The sequence below is a fragment of the Paralichthys olivaceus genome, chromosome 19, assembly GCF_024713975.1.
Source record: "Paralichthys olivaceus isolate ysfri-2021 chromosome 19, ASM2471397v2, whole genome shotgun sequence".
In the NCBI taxonomy this organism is placed as follows: Eukaryota; Metazoa; Chordata; class Actinopteri; order Pleuronectiformes; family Paralichthyidae; genus Paralichthys; species Paralichthys olivaceus.
In genome coordinates this window covers 1628823-1652208 of record NC_091111.1, presented here as the reverse complement: position 1 = coordinate 1652208, position 23386 = coordinate 1628823, and the positions used below count along the sequence as shown (strand labels likewise).

Below are 23386 nucleotides of genomic sequence, written 5' to 3'. Positions count from 1 at the left end.
AGGCATGTAACAGCTGAAAAACACTTTTTGTCTTATCTCAACACGCTGCTGTTAGGAGGCAAACTGAATCAAGCTAGTGCTAAGATTATGAGATAGATGGTGCTCCAAATGTCTTCAACGATAATCCTATTTTAGTACAATTTGATAGCTTTGACCATATTTCCTTACAGTGATAAAGATAAAGATGGAAGACCATGGAAACAAACCCACAGATACATTAGTCAACAGTAAAATTTTTCATCTAAATTTATCATCAGTAACATCAATCCCAGTTTACAAACATGGTTCAACTTTAACATTCGAGACACACATCCTCAGTTTAACCTTAAGCGCTGTTAATTCTAATAACCAGTATGCAAACGACACAGGGTCTCAGACCCATTCATTAACACCAAGGACTCCTCAAAGATGCCAAATTCAGATTTTAGGGATTCTCCTTATTGTTTTAGATATTGAAAGATGAGTAGCAGCCCAGAAATACAGTCAGTGAACAGAAAGCTGCTGTAGCTGGTGACGGTTGTTATTCTGCAAACTGTCAGTACAGCTGAACTAATGCATTCTGACGTTCACAGCTCTGTTCCCTTCTCTCCTCTCATATCAAATACTTAACTTGTGTGCCATATCTTTTATTATTCAATGAAAAAATCTCAAAACTAAATAATACACTGGAGTGTTTGCAATCGTATCATCTCTGAATCTTTCAGAGCAGCTCAAGAGGTCAGTTGACAGACAAATTCCGGTGTCATGTCAAAAGATTGAAATAATTAAAGAAGGTATCCTCGCTGTGCCAGCCGTGTGGGATATTACCCACATTTTTGGAGCGGTGCGTGTGTGTCTGTGCCATCGAGTTTGGCTGGGCAACAGGAAACACAAGCGGAAATAATTCACCGAAAACATGTCAGGTTCTTCTGCCTACAATTTATACCTGTCATTTTGTGTTTATTTGTATATTTACATGTACTGTCCAGCGGCAGCAGCAGGTCACAAGTCTTGCATTAATGTGTCAGGCAGGGTTGGGTCCAGATGAGATTTAAAGATAATTGCAGCAAAGAGCTCGGTTCTGGTGCTGAGCTTTGCGGGTTTGCAAAATTGGAAAGTTGCAGTCTAGTCTTGACAGAGGGTGAAAAATATCATCCTATTCCGCAGGGTTGAACTATTTCAGTTACACTTCTTGTATTTTACTGCATACAAAACAAGATAGGCTTATGGGATTGTTTCTGTTTTTGTATTTTGCACTCCTAGAACTTGGAAACATTAGTTTGACAAAAGCATGATGATTTAAGGTGCAATGAACACTTTAATACTCCTATTATAGTTTGATTTTAACTGGGATATACACTTTTGTCAGAATGATAAATAGACCAATAAAAAATATTGATATGTGCTTTAAGGAATTCACATGAAAACCTGATAGTTACAATGGGGATTTGGGACATGGAAAGAAAAACACTTTTTGCAAACAAATTCTTTGTTTTTGGCCACTGTGATTTTTCCACTCGTGTCCTTCTGCAGAGCTGTTGGTGAGATAATAATGGAATGGCTGAAAAGGTTTTTCAGGTCACTGGTCTTTACCTAGAGAGGTTTAGATTCTCTCTCCAATGGGAGTCAAACTGGTGTAAGAGAGTCCAAATCCCAGAGTCTGTCCCTGGACAGTTCAGTGTCAGAAGCACTTTCCCTGACTGCTCTGGTTCACGTTACTGTCAGTTCATGCAACTCAGGTGTTTGAATCAGGCCAACGTTTGGCAGTGGTGTTCCTTTCTAAAATACTATAGGGTTTTATCTTATGCACTTTTTAAGAGAAAGACTTCAGTGTCCTATACGCTCATCAAGGTTTGACAGTGAAATCAATTACTCAGACTTCTAAATGTCCTTATCCTCCTCTATTAGGTAAGCAAGATGTAAATGTACATTGTACCTTAATTTGCAGAATTGAACAGATTACACAAATTCTGTTTGACTCCCGAGAACACAGCACCATTCTCAAAGGTTATTCTGCCATTATCATAGCTACAGTAAGTGGAGGTTAATATATAATAAAGAAATAACAAGACAAAGGGGTTTAACATGATTGAAATGAGCCAGGATGTCTACAGACAAAAGTCTTGATAACTGTTGTTGACCACTTGAAAAGCCCACTGAACTACTACCATCCATCTTTCTCCAAGCACTTAGCCTGTTAGCGGGAAACATACTTCTGTACAAATGGGGCTGAGGGCAGTGTGATTAGTTTTGTAGCTGTTTAATCATAAAACAAAATATTTGAGATTTTCACCAGATTATGTTGCTTGATGATAAGTTAAAGTTAAGTTATTAAAGTTATTACAGTTCTGCACCATGGCAGTTGTTGGCAGATATTTCATTTGAAACAAAGGGATCAGCACCACTGCACTAATTCACCAAGTAGATATAAAAGATGTCCACTGAATAACTGAAGCTCGGTGGCACTGGATCAAAATCAGGGACAGATATTATTATGATTTATCCTCTGGGAATCTTGAATAGCTATTTATGATTATAAGTTATATAAGTTATAATAAATCATTCTATAGTCTAGATATTTCTGTTGGGATCAAAGTGGTAGAATGAACAAAACATTCATGATCCTTTTCTGACCAAATGTAACCTCCAGCAAACCCAAGTACATTTACAGTAATGAGGAGACTTAATGCCTCTTAGTTAACAACTGTTACATTAGATGACTTCTACTTTAAATTCAGATTGGTCCTTATGTGTTCAGTGTGCAGGAGCTTCCAGTGCACCACCAGTCCAGCGTGTGATTCTAAATTCTGTGCTTCATTTTCCCTTGCTAATCTGCCGAGTGCTGACACTGAGTTTTTATTGCTCCTGCAGGAGTCACCCTCTTTGTGGCACTTTACGACTACGAGGCGCGGACAGAAGATGACCTTAGCTTCAGGAAAGGAGAAAGGTTCCAGATTATCAACAGCACGTAAGTAGCTGCTTATCACACTGTCTGCACTCGGGAGGAATGCAAGTTTCCCCTTTTATCACTGTCTTACAGGGGATGGCGCTAGCTGCTAGAAGGGGAACAGGCAGGGATTCACAATTCCAGCAGAGGTGGAAGTATCAGCTGGTTAACGGAAATGAAGGGTTTTGGTATCATAATCTGTAGCAAATTGGAGCCCAAAATAAATCAGCTTTACCTCACTTTGTGGAACGATACAGATACCAACCCGTCAGCCTCCAAAAGTGAATCATTTAAATTATTAAATCCACTGAAACACTTTGGAAAATCGGGATTGGCAGCAGCTTTATATAAGGTACAACATTAAAGGCTGCAAAGCAAATCAAATGAGGTAAAAGTGGTGGCTTGAGCACGTAATATGACAATCAGCATTAAGAGGTTTATTTAAGGTTTAAAAAGGGTGGAGCAGCTTCTTTCCAGCCAGCACTGATGAGTGGGGTTTTCTGCTGAATTTGGACAGGAAGTGACCTATTACTTCCACTGTGATGTTGGCCAGTCTTTCTTCCAGTCAGCAACACTGCACACAACATGTGTGTGTGTGTGTGTGTGTGTGTGTGTGTGTGTGTGTGTGTGTGTGTGTGTGTGTGTGTGTGTGTATTTGCGTGTTTTATTTGGTGGAAACACAAGTGAAACCATGGGAGTGGTATTTGTCAGATTTATCAGATAACACAATATGACTTTATGACTTTATTGGTGGTGCTTTTTATAATAACGGTAGTAGGACTAGATACTGGCATTCATCTCTCTCATTTAGAAATGTTCCAAAACTGTTCCAGGTGTTCATTCATTCCTACACATGCTTGAGTTGTCTAATCTTTCTCAGTAAAGACGTTTCCTGGAAACAACTATGGTTTTAGATACAGTGAAAGAAGATAAAGTGAGTCTGCATTGCATTTCTAATGAATTAATTCTAATTTATTCATTGCTAGCATAACCAAGGTAGTCAAGCATACAATTCAACATACATGAACTATAAGGTTTCGAAAAGTAAATTATGAATGATTGACTCTTTACTTGGATTTGAATTAAAGAAAATTTAGTAAATGATTTTGTTTTCAGAGAAATTATAGTTTTCTTTCTAGGTTCTACCAGGGAACAGTAGTTCTTTCCCAGAAAGCTCACATGGAATGTGTAGGAAACTGCAGACCTGTATTGTGTCGATGGGATGTTTTGGGGACCTCATCATTCATCAACTCCCTGTTTCTAAGATCCAGGCTACGATACTGATTCAGCAGTGCAGCCTGTTTGTAGCTGAGGGGTAAAATCCAGGGCAACTAAAAAAAGGGTAAAAATTCCCAGACGTCTCCAGTGGAAATCACACCCTTGGCTTAGCAGTGATGCATTGTTTGCTAATATTAGTCAAGTTAATTAGTGTTCATAGATAGTAGATAGTGATAGTGTTCATTGCATGTACTGTTAGCCACCCTCTGCAGAACTGTAACAGCTCAACTGTACATGGCGGCCTTATCACTTCAGTGCGGGGCCCCGCAAGGATAGTCTTCCTCCTCCCCACACCCAGTGAGCATCCTGTCCAAGCCGGCGTCTTGCACATTCCACCACACACCTGGGTCCCTGCTGGGCCTCTGCCAGAGCCCAGACTGCCTCCACCCCCTCTCCTCTGCTCTGCTCAGCAGGAGCCATACAGAGCTGCATCTTCACCCCTTTTTCTCCTCCTCCCTCTCACTCACCTCCATCTCCTTCTGTATGCCCACGCCTTGCCACTACAATCAGCCTCCACCGTGGAGGGCTTCTTCTCCCCCTGCCAGACTGACCCCTACTGGACAAACGGGGAAAGACCCCTAAAGTCCTCATCTGCTCTGGCATGTCAGAGTTGGCAGGAGGTGAGTGACAGATGCCCAAACAGGCAGGGCTCATGTGATGCAGGGTGGGCAGAGATCGCAGTCCTGCCTCAGCTGACACATGGCAATGTTGTCCCTTTTTGTTTTGGGATGACAACCTCCAGGAAACAGGCCCCCTGCCCTGAATGTTTACAAGGCCCGGCATTCTGCTCGGGCTGTTTATAAAACACAGTGAGCGTGTTATTATATAGCTTCTTCAGACATAGTCAAAAAATAGCCTCTGTTTTTACTGAATGCTACAAGTCTACGCTGTAAGTAAACGGAAATAGCATTGTTGTGATTCAGCTGCAGGCTATGAATAAACTCAGTGTTATAGTTATAGTGAATGGGGCTGTACTGTGCGCCTCCCCTCTGTCAACACAGTTGTGCGTTTAATTATTCTCTCATCAGCAGTCACCACGTGGAGAGGATCTGAATCTGTTCGGAGACAGGAGGGAGTCCCTTTGTTTACTCTTGTTGTCTTCTGTCTTCTTGTGGTAGAGGAGAGTTGCTCTAAGGGGGGTTTGTTTTCTGGAGACAAGAGGCTGCGGGACAGACTGAGGCCTACTCCGCCCAGTCTGTTTATGTCTCTCCATCTTCATGCAAACACACATACCAGCACATCTCATACCACACATCCCCTGACTCCGACATACTTTTTCTCCCTCAGAAGGCAGATTGTTGAGTCCCTCCCTCCCCTCCTGAGGGATCCTCTGCGAACAAAAGGGAAGCAGGCCTGTTTCTGCCTGGGATGTTGTCCCCAGGCGATCCCCTATCATGGCTTCACCCAGCATAAATGAAGGACCAACAATGCCTCTCTCCTCCACGCGTTCTCTCTCTCATACACACAAACACGCCCAAAGACAGTCCCTCCTGGTGTGTAAGGGATGTGATGGTGGGGTGGAATAGTGTGTGAGAGGGACCACTGTCAAAGCTCGGGGAAGGAGAATGAACATGTATGATTGTGCATTCATGTGTAAGCATTGGTGACGATGGACTGTAAACCACCACTGCTATCTGTCTCTGAAGGCAGCTGGAAGTGTGGAGGAATGAAGAATGAAGGGAGAGGGTGGAGATGTACAGAGTCTCTGCAGAAGTGAGAATAAACATAAGTGGATGTAACAACATAGAAAACGCCATCGCTCAGTTTGACTTCTGCCTCCTCTGCTTTATTGAAATTAGACATTTTTTATTTGTGTTCTATACTTTTTCTATCTGTCAACAAAACCTACAGTAGAAATGTTGGCTGAACATGTCCCTCCCTCAGTACTTTCCACAAGCACATTGAGCAAGTCACGAATATATAGTTTCAGCTTAGTCATTTTCTGAAACAACTTGGCTGTCATTTTTAGCAAATGTTGCTCCAAGGGGAAGAACTGTCACATTTATTTGGGACTGTTTTCATCAGTGAATTAAGTTGTACATGGTGCTTTTATGTGTATTTTCAAAATGTGCAAAACAAAAAAAACTATTTTAACAATAAAAGCAAAAAGTAGTCGCATAAAAACAAGATAAGCCAATAAAAACAGACAAAGCAAATACATCATAATGTGATTATTGGCATTATTGATCCATTTAGAGTTACTAAAATATTGTCGTGTTTTCTTAATCTGGTGGTTAAAAGTTCAAATGGTTTATGATAGAGAAAGACGAATGAGGAGGAATCATGGAGGAACATTGACCTGTGCTGAAAATATCTCTAGGTGGCGTCATACCCTTTTGAAATTGAGCAGTTGATAGGAGCAAAGTGAACACGGGATAATACATCAGTCAGAAGATAACAGAATTCACCTTCAGTCAGCCAGTGGTGTCGAGTGAAGGTGCCACAGTAATTTACTCTTTACCTTTTGAAAATCTGACAAATATCAGATGTAATGTAATGGTTTAATAGAACTTTAACCATCCAAGTATTTCAAAGTAATGTACTAAAAAGAGCTTTCACTTTTAAGTCAATAGACATTTTGGAGGAAGTATGATGAACTTTTGAGCATCAGACAGTGAATATGAAAGAAGAGGGGAAAAAGTGAAATGTGAGAAAGACGAGCAGCTAAGAAGCTGGACCGATGAAAGAGTCAAGAGGCTCATAGAGGAGCAGACAGGCTGAAGAAGAGCTGGTGGTTAGTGAGGAAGTGATGCACATCAGAGGAAGACACAAATGGCTGTGTGGGCGTGCAGGCTGAGAGGTCTTTAAGGAGCCTCGCCTCCCTCCTCCTCTGCCCTTTTTTTCACTTTCATGACTTTCAAAGCGGCTCAACTTCAAACATCCGCCACAAGCAATTGACTGCAGACACTGAAAAACCCTGTGAAGTTCAGTGTTTCTTTACAGAATAGTTTAGGGTTTTAATGAAATACTTGTGCATGCTTTCTTCCAGCACACACAGATCAATCCCATGTCTGTGCAAAAGTTCACAAATGCATAATATATAACATAACATTGAATTTCTACCATTAAGTCATTTGATATATTTACATTTTCTTCAAAGAATGCATGCAATTAATCCTTGTATCCTTTTATTCTGACTGTGAAAAAGTAAGTTGTATCTGTCAGTGAGAGTGAGAGAAGCTCTATTGTGTGTCCTGAGAGCTCCGAGCCGAGAGAGGAGGACAGCTTTGTCTGAAGACCATTTACATGATCATTTTTTCCACAGATGATTATATACTTAAAATCAATGATTGCTTTTCGTTTGCTACGATAACCCAGATGCAGTCAGGTTATTGGTGAACCTTAAAGGTGCTGGTTGAGCAGCTGTCGTGCCTGTGGAAAAAACATCTTTCAGGAATTGAAATTCTCTGTGGATTGATTTTAAATGTAGTTTTTGTCACTTTGGGAAAATCATATCGGTCATATAACTGAAGACATGACCTTCATCATCGTTATTTGTAAATGTATGTTTATTGGTTGTTCTACGTGTTGCCATATCGATGTCTATGTCCAATGATGTTTTTTTAGAAAGCAGCAGGTAATATAAGATTTTTTCTTCCATCAGCTCTGTCATAATTATGTGAAATGCACACTGTCCCAAAATGTTGACATATTCTTAGGCAGCCCGCCTTTCTTTATGTAGGCATTTTTAGTATGGGTGGCTGCAGAACTCGACCAATCCCAGGCTGTCTTTCCACAGCCATGTTACACTCACTACAGACTCCTGGATGTCTTCCACATGGACAGAAATGAGCAGGTCAAACTAAAGCTGCTCTTCGTGTGTTAGGTGGTACAGAGAATGTCTAAACACTATGTAATAAAGTGTGTCTTCTGTGCCCCCTCCCCCCTCTGTTTCAGCGAAGGGGACTGGTGGGACGCTCGCTCGCTCACCACCGGTGGCAGCGGCTACATTCCCAGTAATTACGTGGCTCCAGTGGACTCGATCCAGGCTGAGGAGTAAGTCGTGTGTGCGTGCATGTGTATGTGTACGAATGATCCTCGGAGAATCGCAGCGCATGTGCAGAATTAATCTTCCAAGGGAGGGAAGAAGTTTCTTCTCTCCCTGTAGAGCAGTTTCTACCGGCCTGATAAAATGACATTTATGTGACACTGTATGAATAGATTTACAATTTGAAATGTCAGCCACACTGTGGCTGGGAGGTAAATATATATTTGGTGGGACTTCTTTTTCTATCACACAGCTACATAATACATTTTTAGCATGGAAATGTGTCCACACATATCTAAGTTCCACTCAGACATATGACAAATGGAAAAGAAGGAGACAATTCAAGTAATTTAATGTTTCTCATCCTGTGTGTGGTTTCACACAGGATGAACTGTTGCCACAGAACCTGTACTGTCATGCTGCTCATATGTCCTCTATGAAAAACCTTTTTCTTTTTCTTTTTCAATGAGGTTTTATAAATGTTTGATTTTGGCTGCATTGTCACAAGAAACAAATGAGCACGGTTGGAGGTTTCATCTGCCTCTGTATGAGTAACGTGTTTCTCCCAGGTTTCGACACCGTGACTAAACAGTCATTTATGTGGAGGTCTGCAGGGAAGAAGCATTAGGCAGTCTGTATGACTCTACAGCTGGCCAATGTTAATAAAAGCAAGGAAAATTAAACAAAACTAAAAAGTCCCACCAACAGTTAGACTGAAGTGTCCATGACATCCCACAGTATGAACTCTTGGTCAGAATCAACAGCCTGCAGTGGCTTAGTCGTAGAGGAAGTCTTACCCATCATGGGTCAAAACATGGTAATATGTTGTCCTGAGAGCAAATGGGTTAGACTCTAAGAAGCATCAATGTTAATGTGGCTGCAGTTCACTACATTTTACTGATGCTGCAACAACTAGTCATTTGACAACAACAAATATTTAACGGTTCCAGATTCTAAAATGTGACACTTTGTGTGATCATAGTAAACTGTATGATGTGTTCTTATCTAAACTGATGGTCACACATAGACGTGATGACAGTTTGTTGTTGTAGATATATTTCACTGATTTTTGATCAATTATAGTTTTTGTTTAATCAAAAATGTAGATTATCAACTAAAAATGACAAAAATGGTTGTTTCAGCTTTAATTATACATCAGTAAAGGTAACAGAACATTTTAAGTTTGTCTGGACATCCGTTCAGCCCTGTGGTTCAGCCCCTGATGGAATTTCTTTAATTTTGGCACAAAAGTCCACTTGGACTCAAAAGTGAATGAATTAGACTTTGGTGGTCAAAGGTCAACCTCACAGTGACCTCAGTAAACATATTTTTGCTATAACTCAAGAAGTCATGCACTATTTATGACAAAATTTAACATAATAAAATCTAACATGATTATAGTGATGACATTTTCTAGCCAGCACCATTACTCAGGGGCAGATATTTGGTGACATGTTGGATTGGTGACACTAATCTTGCTCTTCCCCCTTGAAACTGGTGATTGTATAGACTTTCCCCGGTGGAAGACGTGTGTGTAGCAGACACGTTTTAGGACGTACAGCTTCTCTCCAGTAACCAGCATGGCTTCAAGTCTTTATCACACATCAGAATCAGATGTATTGGCCAAGCTTGGGAACATATGTATGTTGTTTCTCAATGCACATACACACTAATACAATACAGATGCAATAGAGCAAGAACAGCAAAGCTTAACAATGGCTAATGAATTCAATTTAAATACATTTACATCACAAATGAACCATTCCTTCATGACATTAGTGTGGGTAGAGACAGATGTAAACTTGGTTGGCTGGTAGAAGCAACAACAAGGCAACCTTTACTTTTATATGTATATTTCTTGACAATGGGGAACTTTGTGCTAAAGGGTCAGAGGATCACCAAACATATTAGGAAGCATCTTCCTAACACAAGTTCCTTCACATCATCAAGATGGTGCGTATGGGATCTCACAGAGTTGACTAAGAAGGAACCACAAACCCTGTTTACTGCTGGTGGGCTGTACTTTCCATTGAAGTACATGCATGATGAGAGCATAGAAGGGCCTGCAGTTCATCATGGTCTTGTAAATCTATTGTTCGAGTTGACATGTTGTGTCTTCTAATTGCAGCTGGTACTTTGGTAAACTGGGCCGTAAAGATGCAGAGAGGCAGCTGCTGTCCACAGGCAACCCAAGAGGCACCTATCTCATTCGGGAGAGTGAAACCACAAAGGGTAAAACCACAAACGCAATCTTGCACTATTAAACCATTAACCTTTGTGACTCTGAGTGGTGTGTGTGGTTAATGCCATGACACCTGGGGGAAAACCGCTCACATCAGCCTCAGTAAATACAGGAGGAGCCCTTGGAACCCTTTTTCTTGCATGGCTTTTAAAGTGAGAACTAAATGCTCAGTCGTAATCAGAGTCTTTTGATTGTAAAAATATAATTAAATACATCGCGATTTTAATTATCATTTTATTTATTTTATACTTAAAGAGTGTAGACATGTTCCTTCAATCCCTGAGCCGTGTCTCCCAGGTGCCTTCTCCTTGTCCATACGAGACTGGGACGATGTGAAAGGTGACCACGTGAAGCATTATAAGATCCGCAAGCTGGACAGCGGCGGTTACTACATCACCACCAGGGCTCAGTTTGACACGTTGCAGCAACTCGTTCAGCACTACTCAGGTACGAAAACCTACGCTTCTCTGTGACATTTACACTGTATGTAGTGGCAGGGGCCGGCCGGTACGTTTTGCTGCGGGCCAAACATTTTCCTTCAACTAGAATCAGTCAAAATCAAGGTTGCTTGAAGAAATGAATTTAGATATACAGAACCATAGATGTGTTGGTGTCCTGGTTTTGTCCAGCATAAAGGAATAGGCCTATAGTATTCGTGACACTTAATCTGACTTGTGTCTTTATTCACCAGTTTTCCACACTGTTGTCTAGGAGATACAGACGGTAACCAGCAGGTAGTGCTGTGGAGTGAATATTGACTAGCTCCCTGAGAGATGTGCAACAGGCAATAACATCCTTTGGTTTTGACCTCCATTTTTCTGAACAGACTTTGTAGTCAATGTTTTTTATATAATTCAAGATAAATTGCTTTGTTGCTGCTTTGTTGAGTTGACAGATTTACTCACCAATGTTTTTTCCTAACCACATAGTTCATGGCGGCTATTTCAGAGGTCTGTAATTCAGCTTGAAATAAAATACCGCAACGAAAAAACATCATTGTGCTTTCACTTTGTAGGCAAAATTCCTCAAGAGGAAGTGCTTCTATCAGCACCCGTGGCACCCATGAATGTTTGTGTCTGTCTGATATTGTGAAATAGAATAAAAATATTATAATCTAAATTATCTTGCAGGGCAGATATAATCTGTTTCTTTCAGGATTTACTCTGTTCTGGTGGATGTTAGGATATATTCTTGTTTATTTCTGCATAAAAGGTATTTGCCCCCTTATGGGTTTCTTCTATTGTAGTTTTTTTTATATTTATTTTTTATTTATGCAAGATAAGAAACGGTCAAAACCTGCCTGGCCCAATGTTAAAAGTTAATTGCGTCCTCAGTTTCTAAATCAGCGAATTAAGCAATTTTAATAAAAAATTTGGTTGGATATCACTAACCACACCAGGCATGATTACCACTAGAACCGCTCAATCTATTCATCTCTTAAATAAAGGCACTGAAAGGGCAGCATGGCCCACTCTCCATTAAAAAGGGGAACAGAGAGATGTTGCCATAGAGAGATTTGTCATGGTGACGGAGCATCGACACGGTTGCCTCATTGATACAAGCCCAAATAGCAACGTTAAAGTCTGTCCGGTGTCCATTCCCTTCAATTGATCCAGAATGCATTAAGAAGACACTGTTCCATTATATAATTGCATTTAGTCTGCCAGCACATTTCACATTCAGAATTAAAAGGTGCCATTTACAACTAGGAAGAAAAGAAAGTTACTCTGTAGGATTATTGGCTTTTACCACCTTCAATGCGTTTACACTGAGTTAGAATCAGGGTCATTCTTAATGCAGCCAAAAAGAAATACAATGTTGTAGTGAGCGTGGGAAGGCAGAGGGAGTTAGTGGGTCTGAGTTTCAGCTTGCGTCACTGTGAGCTCATCCAGATGTGTGTACTAAGTGTGTTCCTCCTGACCGTGTGTGCTCTTTCGACAGCAGGCAGCTGCATCTGTGCTGCTGGGACACACTTGTTAGTCAGACTTACAGGATGAGACAGCGATCGTTGTTTTAGTTTTACTCTTGCACTCAGGTTTCTTCTCAAATCTTATATGTGTCTCTGTCTACTTGTTGTGATGACATATATCTGAGCGTATGTGCTCTGTCCTCTTATGTTTGCTCTGTTTTATCACTCTCCCTCTCTGTGAAAGGGATATTATTGCTGTTATGCTCTAATTGGCACATTGACATTTCGATGTTTCAGCCCTAAAATCAACACCATGGATTTTCTGTATGTGTTTGTGTCATGGAACATTAACTGTCCCTTTACATTTTCTCACCACTCCAGATGACATACTGAGGAAACATCACACCATTGCAAATAACCTGGCCTCTTTTCAGGGCTTATGCTTTTATGGCTTTCTGCTTTCTTCTATTTTTCATGTCTTTAAAGAGCTGAGTGCTACATCTGTGCTTGTGCATTGTAGAATAATCTTCACATGTACATGAAGACATCAGGAAGCTTGTGGCCTTGAGAATTATTCAAGTTTGAATGACAACATGTTAAAAGAGACTTTATGGAAGCTGAAATACAGCTCCCTAATACACATCCTTTCCCGGTTCAGTAAAGTCCAAAAAACATTGAAAAAATAGACTTAAAAATACGTTTTTTGATTTTGTAGTAAGTGGTAAGCCATCCAGTAATTATGCCTCTCTATGTTAAAAGTACATATTGGTTTTGTCTGTTTTTCATGGCTGAAATTGACCCTCTTAGAGGTCCAGTGTGTAAGATTTAGGTGAAAGGGATCTATTCGCTGATATTTAATGTAGAATAATCCTCATGATGTTTTCACTAGTTCGTTTCATCTAAATTGTATGAATTGTAGTTTTCTTTACCCCGGAAAAGGCCCTTTATATTTGAATACTTTATATTTACATGGAGGGGACCCTCTCTACGTTGGCCGCCATGTTTTTTACATTAGTCCAGACTGGACAACCTAAACACCTTTTGAGTTTTTATGACAACTGAAGCTACCACAGGTTCTTTTTCATGTTTGGAAGGAGAGGGTGAGGTGAGGGGTGTTCAGCTGCAACATGCAACTTCAACACTAGATATCACAAAATTCTACACACTGTACCTTTAATATCTTACAGATTTAAAGTGCAAAGGTTCGATTGCAATAATTAAAAAAATCATAACATGTTGTCACTCAAACCTGGAGTAAATAATAGCACTTTTAAATAGATATAATTTTTAGTTTAAAGGAACATGTGACAACCCTGATGAGGATGTTTGTAGTCAGTGTGTTGCTTTCAGTCCATTCATCCATTGTCATCCATGGATCTGTGTCTACTTTGTTTTTAACTACTACATGGCAGCGGTCCACATATTGACAGGCTCTGTGAACACAGAACTGTATTGATGTGTGAGTGGAGTGCAGCAGGCAGGCCAGATGGACTTTAATGGCCGAGTTGGATGTTGAACGTGGGCCTTTATCTCATCTTTACTGCCCCATGCAAACACTCTGGGGAACCTCCTCCCGCAGCCCCCCACTACAATAAACCAGATATCAGCTCATCTAGATATCAGTAAAGATGCATCAGTGGAAACTCTGCCCTAATTTACTGGTTTAATCAATGGCTGGCAAACACGAGCGCTTCCTCTGCAGCAAACGCAAGAGATGCTTGATTTCAGGACACAAACAACATGGTGTCATCAGTTAATGTGAGAATCTTACACAGGGAGGATCAAAATGGAAGCAGCTGGAGCCCCACTGATCCGCCCAAACACGCACGGCTACTAATGCCTCTCATGGTGCATAAAGTCCCTGCACTCTATCTTTATGTTTAACCACTGTAACAACTGTAGATGTCAATTGACCCAGTGAGTGAGCGACGTCCGCAACGATGACTTTACATGAATTACCCTCATTATCGTAAAGTGTATGTGAGCTGTAGATGCCATTAGCCAAAGTGAGCCATAACATAGAGCCTATACTTTTACTATGACCTGCACCCATACCCGCAGTTGTTTCATTCAGCTACATTGGGCCACCATAACAAGGTAACACTCACATCTGACAGTCAGAATGACCATGGTGTCAGTATTTTATTGAATGCTGGAGCTCCATAATGTTAGGGGGCATATTTAAACACTTTTAAGAGCCTAGAGCTTCATGTTGCCTCTAGATGAAAAATTAGAGGCTCAAGTAATTAGTGATCCTCCTCTGGGGGCTATGAATATACAAGTTCATCCAATATTTATAACAAAAATAACAAAACTTTTTTTATTTGAGAAAATCATTTTGTCTTGATTACGATTTTTTTTAAATCATGCTACAGATGAAGTATTTTTTCAAGTGTTTGTAGAAATGCCTCCAAAACAGGGAAGAGTTGTTTAAAAGTCTGCTGGGTTTGGCTGAGTAATCGGATAACAGATACTTAGCTCTTTGACTTGAATGTAATGGTGACACATTAGCAAGGGTCACGCTCCACAAACACAAGATTGTTTCCCAGAACTCCACTCTTTTTCAAACTGGGACTGTGAAGGCACTTCTGGCTTCAGCAGATTAATGAGTAGTTGTGTTGAACTTGTGTGTGCAGCCAGGCAACACTCTGGTTGATTTGATGGGAGAGCACATTAGGTAAATTAATGCTGGATCATCTGACCTGGAAGCAGCCTGTGTGCCATCCAGGAAGGGATTTTTGTATTTAATGATTACTCCACCACTCGTCATCTTTGTTTCTAGATGTTGCTTTGATGCTAACTCTCTCTACATCTTTCTCTGTGCTCTTGTTTGTGCTTCGCTGGGCGGTGTGTGCAGACCGAGCCGCTGGGCTCTGCTGTCGCTTGGTGGTTCCCTGCCACAAAGGGATGCCTCGCCTCGCCGACCTGTCTGTCAAAACCAAAGACGTGTGGGAGATCCCACGGGAGTCACTGCAGCTAATCAAGCGTCTTGGGAATGGGCAGTTTGGGGAGGTCTGGATGGGTACGAATCCGGTCGCCTCCGGAAGACGGGGTCACAAGGAAAGGGCCACACTGCACCAGCAGAGACACCAGACCGCCTCCAAAACACAAGAAAATACTCTGGCCTGGGAGGGGGGGGGTTCAAATGACAAAATAAGCCAAGACATTTCAATAATTCTTAGTTTGGGGATGTTGCCAGGGAAAAACCTCAGGTTTCTAACCCCTTCCTCTCAGAATCATCTGGAAAAACATCAAATGTGTCTGGAGTCTCTGCTCTCACAGTTTAAAGATGGCTTCCTTCCATGTCCCTCACTGCATGTTCCCCATTAGTTAACCCTGTGTGCCTTGCCTTCCCTCCCCTTGTAGAGAGTGCGGATGGTTTGTGCTTTAATTTAACGGGCGGGTGTGTGAACTACATCCCTGACACTGGGGGCTTGAGTCACGATTCCTGGGAGATCAGCAGAAACACACTTGAATTGGAAGTAAAGCTGGGAACAGGATGTTTTGCTGATGTTTTTTATGGTAAGAAAATCCTTTATGAAAAAAGAAAAGTACCCTTCTTATTCCCCCTGGAAATAAATATGAAGATTTTTTATTCTTCCTTTTTATGTTTTCTTAAGTGCATCAAGAACTTAATTTTGTAAACTAACTGGGGATGAAAGAAAATGTTGTGTTATAGCGCTCCTACATTCCCACAGGATTTTAAATGTAAGCCATAAACTATTGCCGATTTTAAAAATCAGCTCCTATTCATGGTTTTCTACCTTGCTGATATTTCCAGTAATTCACTGAATATGCTCTGCAGTATGGAACTCTAAATTGTCAATATTAGATAAATGTATAATTGTGCATAAGTAGTATGAAAGAAATGGATAAACCAAAAACAGATGCTGGGTATATTCTAAAAGCAAGCAAACCAAAATATACAAGTCACACATTTTGAGCCCTAATTTGAGCCCTAAATGTCTGCAAGCTATAAAATCCAGTCCAGTCCCCACAGTCCAGCCTGTCCCTATTAAAATCACTTATGACATCCTTTTTTACTGCAGAATGAAATTCAACCAGACACTGAATTGTTAGCAGTTAATGGTCCTTCTCAGAGAGGCTTGTGGTGACAACACAACAGTCATAGAAATATCTACAATGAAATCAAATAAAACTGTTTCACTGTGAGAATGATCAAATTATCTTTTTCAGTCAAGTTTTAACAATGCAATCAATAACATTACAATTCATCGGTTGATTTATGCTGGTTACTTTACATGGTTTCAATATTTATTACATAATATTTTATTTATATGTTCAATATTTGACATGTTAGACTTCCATACTGCAGTACACAAGGGTGTGCACTCTTATCATGTTCCAGCTGGACATATACCAGGGACAGTCGGTCCTCTCCCAGATGACACTCAGCCTCTGGGATCCTAACCCAGCAGGTGATCATCACCCAAAATATCTGCACAGCTGCTTCACTAAAGAAGCCCGCTCTGATTTATGAGCTTACTCGTACTTTAACCCCCTAACCCACCAAACACATAGAGATGTTCATTGATGGTCTCTGTCTAATATTTTGGTCACTACTAACATCCCTGCATCCCTCAGTGTCACAGAATGAGATAAAAGGAGTACTACTCTATTGAAGAGAAAACAGTGATCCATATCTTGTTATGAAAATTCGGACACAGTAGCCAGAGGCAGTGTACAGTACACAGCCGTGCTGTGTTCCTGTAGCTGCCATACAAGCAGTGAGGAGCTTACTGGCTTGCTTTAGTTAATCATCCTACAAAGGATTATCTGCTCCCGTGTTGGTGAATTGTGTCTCTCAAAGCCCTGCTGGAGCTCTCCCTGCTTTTAAAAGCCGTTTCAAATCAAGGTCCACTCTGAATCTGGAATTCATTTAATTATCCCTCAGCACAATCTCTGTGCATTTGACTCAAAGATGGACTGATTCTCCTACTGTCTCCTGATCTCATTCAGTGTTGCATGTAAAACTCATTTTAAAAAAAAGATCGGTTCCCTATCTTTTGGACGAGAGTTTCCTCTCAGCTGCCAATCATCTGTTCAGGTAGCAGAGCTGTCAGGTCATGATTTGAATATGAATCAATGTATGCTTTGTACTTATATGCGTGTGTGTCTGTGCGTATGCCAGGAACGTGGAACGGCACCACTAAGGTGGCGGTGAAGACTCTAAAGCCTGGCACCATGTCCCCAGAGTCCTTCCTGGAGGAGGCTCAGATCATGAAGAAACTCCGCCACGACAAACTGGTGCAGCTCTACGCCGTGGTGTCTGAGGAGCCCATTTACATTGTCACAGAATACATGGGCAAAGGTAGATGAACATTCGTACCGATATCTGCATATATGTAGAGTCTCATGAAAACCAAACCCAAGTTATAGATCGACCTCAGAAGAGACACTCATCATCCATTTGTCAACGGCATGCTGTTGTACAACTGAAGGTAGTATAAAGACTGAATAAAACAGGGTCTGAGGTTCCAAGATTTTATAACATTCAGCAGGATTTATTGGCATTTGTAGAAAAAATGGAAACTGAGATTGTAATACCATAATATGTATCAGTCTCACCTGAGCAAAGTGTAAAGTGTGACTAAAATTCAGTGGTGCCAGTCCTGTATCTGGTTACACTGGATGGATACTCAGGATTAGACTGTCTGCATTTTAAATAATGTCAAAATCCTGGACCCTGATCAGATTAAGGAAAGACCCAAATTCTAAAGCTCCATCTTCAGCACCTGAAGCTGTAGTGTTCACTGATGTTGAGCTAAGGTGGACCCTGTACTGAAAGGTATCAGATGTCATAGTCCAAGGTCATTAATGTTAAATTATCAACAAGTGCCTTAAAATCTAAGGTAATTATCCCCTTGTGGTGCAATAATGTATTCAGTGAAGTATTCTCAATCTGTCAATTAAAGATGAGATGAAAAGTTTGTCCCAAAGCTGAAGGTCTGAGTGTTCAAAATGGAAAATGTTCATCGAGTACCCCTTTACCACCAAGGCAGTTCCACTGCCAGTTTTGAGCCAGTGCCTAATCTGGAACCAGTTCTTAGTGTTTCAACAGCCAGAGAACTGCCTCTGTGGTTCCAGGTCGCACCAACCCGTTGCTGGTCTAGAAGAAAGAAGGGCTGTTAGACTTGAAGACAGTTTGCGGCTGATATTCATACAAGGTCACGATGGGTCCGTTCAATAATTGGAAATTATCCTCTTGGGACCAAGAATATACACAATATCTGCATCAATGGACCGTCCTGCAAGCTGCAAGAGGCACCATCAATTCTCAACACTTTGCTTTGTTTGACCAGAGGAAACATTTTTTGTCATAATACCGTGAAATGTGAAAATCCAAATCTAAAGCAATTTGTTTGTGAGCTCAGCCTATGGCACTGTGCACGTGCATGTATGCAGGCTCTTTAGAAAGTGTTTAATTTATGTGATGTTGCTCTGTTCCTGTCAAGATAAAAGTAACTGATCTGATAAGGAAAGTTCTTGTTTCAAAGAGACTGAGGATGATTAACGCTGTCAAGACAATACTCCAAAAGACTGGGATTTAGAAACCCCACAACAAAGAGCTGCAGATTCACATGGAGCTTTTACAAAGAGCACAATACTGAAAACTTTGATGTGCATTGATGTCTTTTGTATGAAGAGGCTGCCATATCGAGGTCAGTCTGTTAACTTGCAGAATGTGTTTTCAAAAAGGAACAAGCAGAGGGAAATTTTCTGAATGTCATAGTATTTGGTCATCCTGTCTCTGAAATATTCTGCTTTACAAACAGTTCCTGTAGAAATGTGGTGGCACCACTGATTTCTTGATGGATGTAGGACACAGCAGAGAGATGTGTCTTCAGTGTGTATATGAATACATGAACTATCATGAGACTGATCTGTGCTTGTGTCCTCTGAAGGAAGCCTGCTGGATTTCTTGAAGGACGGAGAAGGACGAGGGTTGAAGCTGCCGAACCTGGTGGACATGGCGGCACAGGTAAACCCCACGACATAGAACGTCCACGTTTTATCTGCAGATTCTTTAGTGTCTGGTCACGTGTTTGTGTTACATTTAGTAACCGGGATAGAGGACTTATTTCTCATCATTGGTTTCTGGAAAACAACTGAAAAGACCTCTGATACTTTGGAAACATACTTCCTTTGCTTACTGTAACTTCAGAGCCTTCATTTGAAACAGACTTGTTAGTTACTTGACTGTGTTTCCACTTCTTTTTTATAGTGCTATGTATTTTAGTACAAATCTCCCCCTTTTTCAAATTAGTTCATTATAGTTTTGCTGTACATGCTTGTTCTTTTCTTTGTAGAAACATGCACTCATTTCTTCATAACTAATAGGTTCGGTCCACAGCAGTTCATCCTATTTTGGCCCAGATTTCTAGCAGGTAATAAGTCACCTGCAAGAGGACACCTTTAGAATTCAACCCTCCTGAGCCAGACCAGGTTTTTTTGTCTTCTGCCGGTGAAACAGCATGAAAGTTTAATGAAAACCGTCAGAATATGAGCAATAATGCTGTGCTCCATTCACTCTTCCGCAGAATCACTCCAGAATCCTTTTATTAACCTGCCTGGGCGTTATGTATTCACTTCCTGCCAAAACATGTGAATAGTTTGAATGAATTAAATGGAAGTTACATGCAATCACTTCAGTGTAATATAAAGATTTAGATAGGTCTCCCTCCATATGTTTCCATTTATCCTCAAGCAAATCAGAACTATTCAGAAGGAGTAATGTCAGGGGAGAGGAGTTCGACCGTTGATGCAGTGTGTTCACTGTGCTGCAGGTGGCAGCAGGCATGGCCTACATTGAGAGGATGAACTACATCCACCGAGACCTGCGCTCCGCCAACATCCTGGTGGGAGACAATCTGGTGTGCAAGATCGCCGACTTTGGCCTGGCCAGGCTCATTGAGGACAATGAATATACTGCTCGGCAAGGTGGGGCTCAGCCACTCCTCACTCACACACACACACATACACAACACACATAATGTTCTGATGGTCCCACTCACATTCATTCACATGATGACTGCATTAGGTCATAGAGAATATTGTCTCAATGTGCTCACATCAAAACCAACCATCAATGATAAGTGAAGCAATTTTTTAGCAATATCCTTAATCAATAGTCAGCGACATTGACAATCTACATTCATTTATTTGTTTCTAAATCATGAAATATATTTTATGCCTCAGCGACAGCCAGTGGCCAGGCGCCTGATGATTTGGGGTTGTCCGTCCATCCCATTCTTGTAAACTTGATCTTTTGAGAATTCCTTCAGGGAATCTCTTTGACATTTACTTAAACCAGATTTCATTTGGGTAGCCAAAGGTGAAAGGTGAAGGTCTCAGTGGCCTCACAAATTTTGTGATCTCTTAAGATCAGCTTGAGCGAATGTTTTCAGATTTGGCACAAACACTTGGACTCAAAGCTGATTATATTTCGGTGGTCAAAGGCAGGGTCTGTGTGGCCTCATAAAACATGTCTTTGGCCTCTTGAAGGTGATATCAGTTGTCACTTGGACTCATAGATGAACTGATTAGACTTCAGTGTTCAAAAGTAATGGTCACAATGAATCTGGAAAACTAATTTATAATGACGAAAACTGCACCGGCTGGCAAAGGCACACAACCGCAGTGCAGTGGTTTTTTTCCATTATAAAACAATTTGACTCTTCACACTTGCGTGAATTATATGCACTCTCATAGTAAATTAGGAATTGGAAGAACAGATGAACTTGTGCACTGTGCACTTGACTCCAAAACACCACAGTGCAGCTTGGGCCAGTTGTTGTGTCATTAGAAGATAAGGCCCAAAGTGCTGGACTCACAGGAGCCTTGAGGTAGAAGAGTCAGAGATGCAGTCAAGTCCGAAAGACCCACTTAATTGCAGTCAAGGAGAAACGGTACAGCTCATAACATCTCTCCCTCCCTGCTTGATAAAGGCCACATAAGCACATGCTTTAAAAGTGATGTACTTTCCCAACCTAAACAAAGATCAACCTCAACTAGTGGTGTAATGGACCGGTAATGATTCGTGATATGGATTGATCCCCATAGTTCGGAAAGTAAGTGAGCAGGGAATTAAATGCAACGTTCAAACATTAAAATTCAGTCTTCAGTGTGTAGAATTTAGTGACATCTAGAGGTGAAGTTGCATGTTGCGAGCTGAATACTCCTCATCTCACCCTCCCCTTCCAAACATGAGAGAGAACCTGTGGTGAACTTCAGTTGTCATGAAAACGTTTTCAAAAGGTTTTAGTTTGTCCAGTTTGGACGACAGTAAAAAAAAAAAAAGCGGCCTCCACAGAGAGAAACCCCTTCATGTAAATATAAAGTATTTAAATATAAACTATTTTATGGTAAAGAAAACAATTCATACAATTTAGATGAAACACACCAGTGAAAACATCACTAGGATTATTTTATATTCAATTTCTGTCAAAACTCCCTTTCACCTAAATCTTACACACTGGTCCTTTAAATCAAAGCAGTTGTGTGTTCACCTGAACTGTGCATGGTAAAAGTAGTTGATTGTTAAAGCCATGGCCATGGATAAGCCTTCTGCATCATTTAATCATACATGAGTATGAGAGCATTTTGGTTTTATTATATATTCAATATACTGATGAGAGAAGAAAGGGGACATGACCCAAGTGTTTCCCACAGAACTGATTCCGTCTTTGGCGGTAGCCCGGTTGCACTTGCACACAGTTTGTTCTCACGCACAATAGAGTGTTAGGTTCACCGAATATTGTGTGAAAGAGAAGTTTTCGAGTGTGAGAGAGCTGCATCGAATGCTACTCACTGTTGCGTACACAGCTGCAGCTGAAACTATGAGTTCTTACTGTCTTTGTGGATGGTGAAAACTTTATGGAGCATGTGAGAAGGAGAAAGCGAGCATGATGCAAATAGCCTTTCAGACAGTTCTACAAGGAATCAACAGATAACACATACAGTAACTTAGAGAAGTATTATGTTATATGAGAAGTGTATGTTTTTTTCTAAGTTCATTATGAAACTGCTGATACGAAAATGGTCCAATCTGTAACAAAAATCTGAGGCACATTTACATGAAGGAAGGTTTTTACAGTCTAAAAACATTTTCCATTCAAAAACATAATTGAATGTAATGGTGCACATGCATTATATATGAACATTCCTGTCTTCACCTTTTATAAAGTCATCTTATTACAACAACTGAAGTCACTAGTGGCAGCAGCAGCCACACAGCAACGTACAGTAACAACAGACCACCGTATTGTTGTGGCAGCAGCCAAAGCACTCAGATGTTATCACTTGGAGATGTTCAGCACTTAAACCAGAGGAAGCACACTCCACAAAGGTGCACGGCTACAGGTAATGGTGCACACATGGCCGACAGCCTGTGACAGCAAACAGTTTAACTATTTACTCTTAATTGCTTTTCACTGCTAAGTATTAATGATTAAAACTGCTACTCTCTGTTTGTGAATTTTATGAGTGTAGATTAGAGTCATCCACTTGCAGGAGGCAGCTGACACCAGAGCACCTCTTCTCACCTGCAGAGCCTCATCTTCAAGTTGCCTCATTGTCATCTTATTTAGTGGTGTGAAAATAAAGTACATATAGTTTAATATTTATTGCCTTACTAAATGTAAAAAGGCCTTTAGACTTGTTGAGTTGCTCTAGAGTCATAAAAGATGCAGAGGCTGAGCAGCACGCCTTCTATAAAGGTACTAGTTGGAAGCGATGTACAAACTAATACAGAAGCACAGAAACCTGCACGGCCAGCTGGCCCAGGGCGACGACATGTGACACACGTTTACTGACATGCTCGGCTCATTCCCACGCTCTCCTGCAGGTGCAAAGTTCCCCATCAAGTGGACGGCTCCGGAGGCTGCGCTGTACGGAAAGTTCACCATCAAATCAGACGTATGGTCGTTTGGCATCTTGCTCACGGAGCTGGTCACCAAGGGCCGGGTGCCTTACCCAGGTGAGGGGACTAACGTTAGAGGCTCGGTACGGCTCAGCTTTCAC

General features: G+C 41.0%; 1 protein-coding gene across 11 annotated transcripts in view; it reads left to right on the top strand.

Annotated features, from left to right (window-relative positions):
* fynb (FYN proto-oncogene, Src family tyrosine kinase b) overlaps positions 1-23386 on the top strand; it is a 70553-nt gene that overhangs the window by 44220 nt on the left and 2947 nt on the right. For 6 of the 11 annotated variants that reach the window (XM_069514548.1, XM_069514545.1, XM_069514547.1 and 3 more), the window contains 9 exons: positions 2851-2947; positions 8102-8200; positions 10321-10424; positions 10732-10881; positions 15201-15365; positions 17496-17675; positions 19270-19346; positions 20152-20305; positions 23211-23342. In XM_069514548.1, coding sequence (XP_069370649.1) covers positions 2851-2947; positions 8102-8200; positions 10321-10424; positions 10732-10881; positions 15201-15365; positions 17496-17675; positions 19270-19346; positions 20152-20305; positions 23211-23342 — 1158 coding nt within the window. Of the gene's footprint in view, positions 1-2850; positions 2948-8101; positions 8201-10320; positions 10425-10731; positions 10882-15200; positions 15366-15709; positions 15866-17495; positions 17676-19269; positions 19347-20151; positions 20306-23210; positions 23343-23386 lie in introns of all 11 variants that reach the window. The other 5 variants (XM_069514552.1, XM_020091862.2, XM_069514551.1 and 2 more) reach the window with 2 other exon arrangements.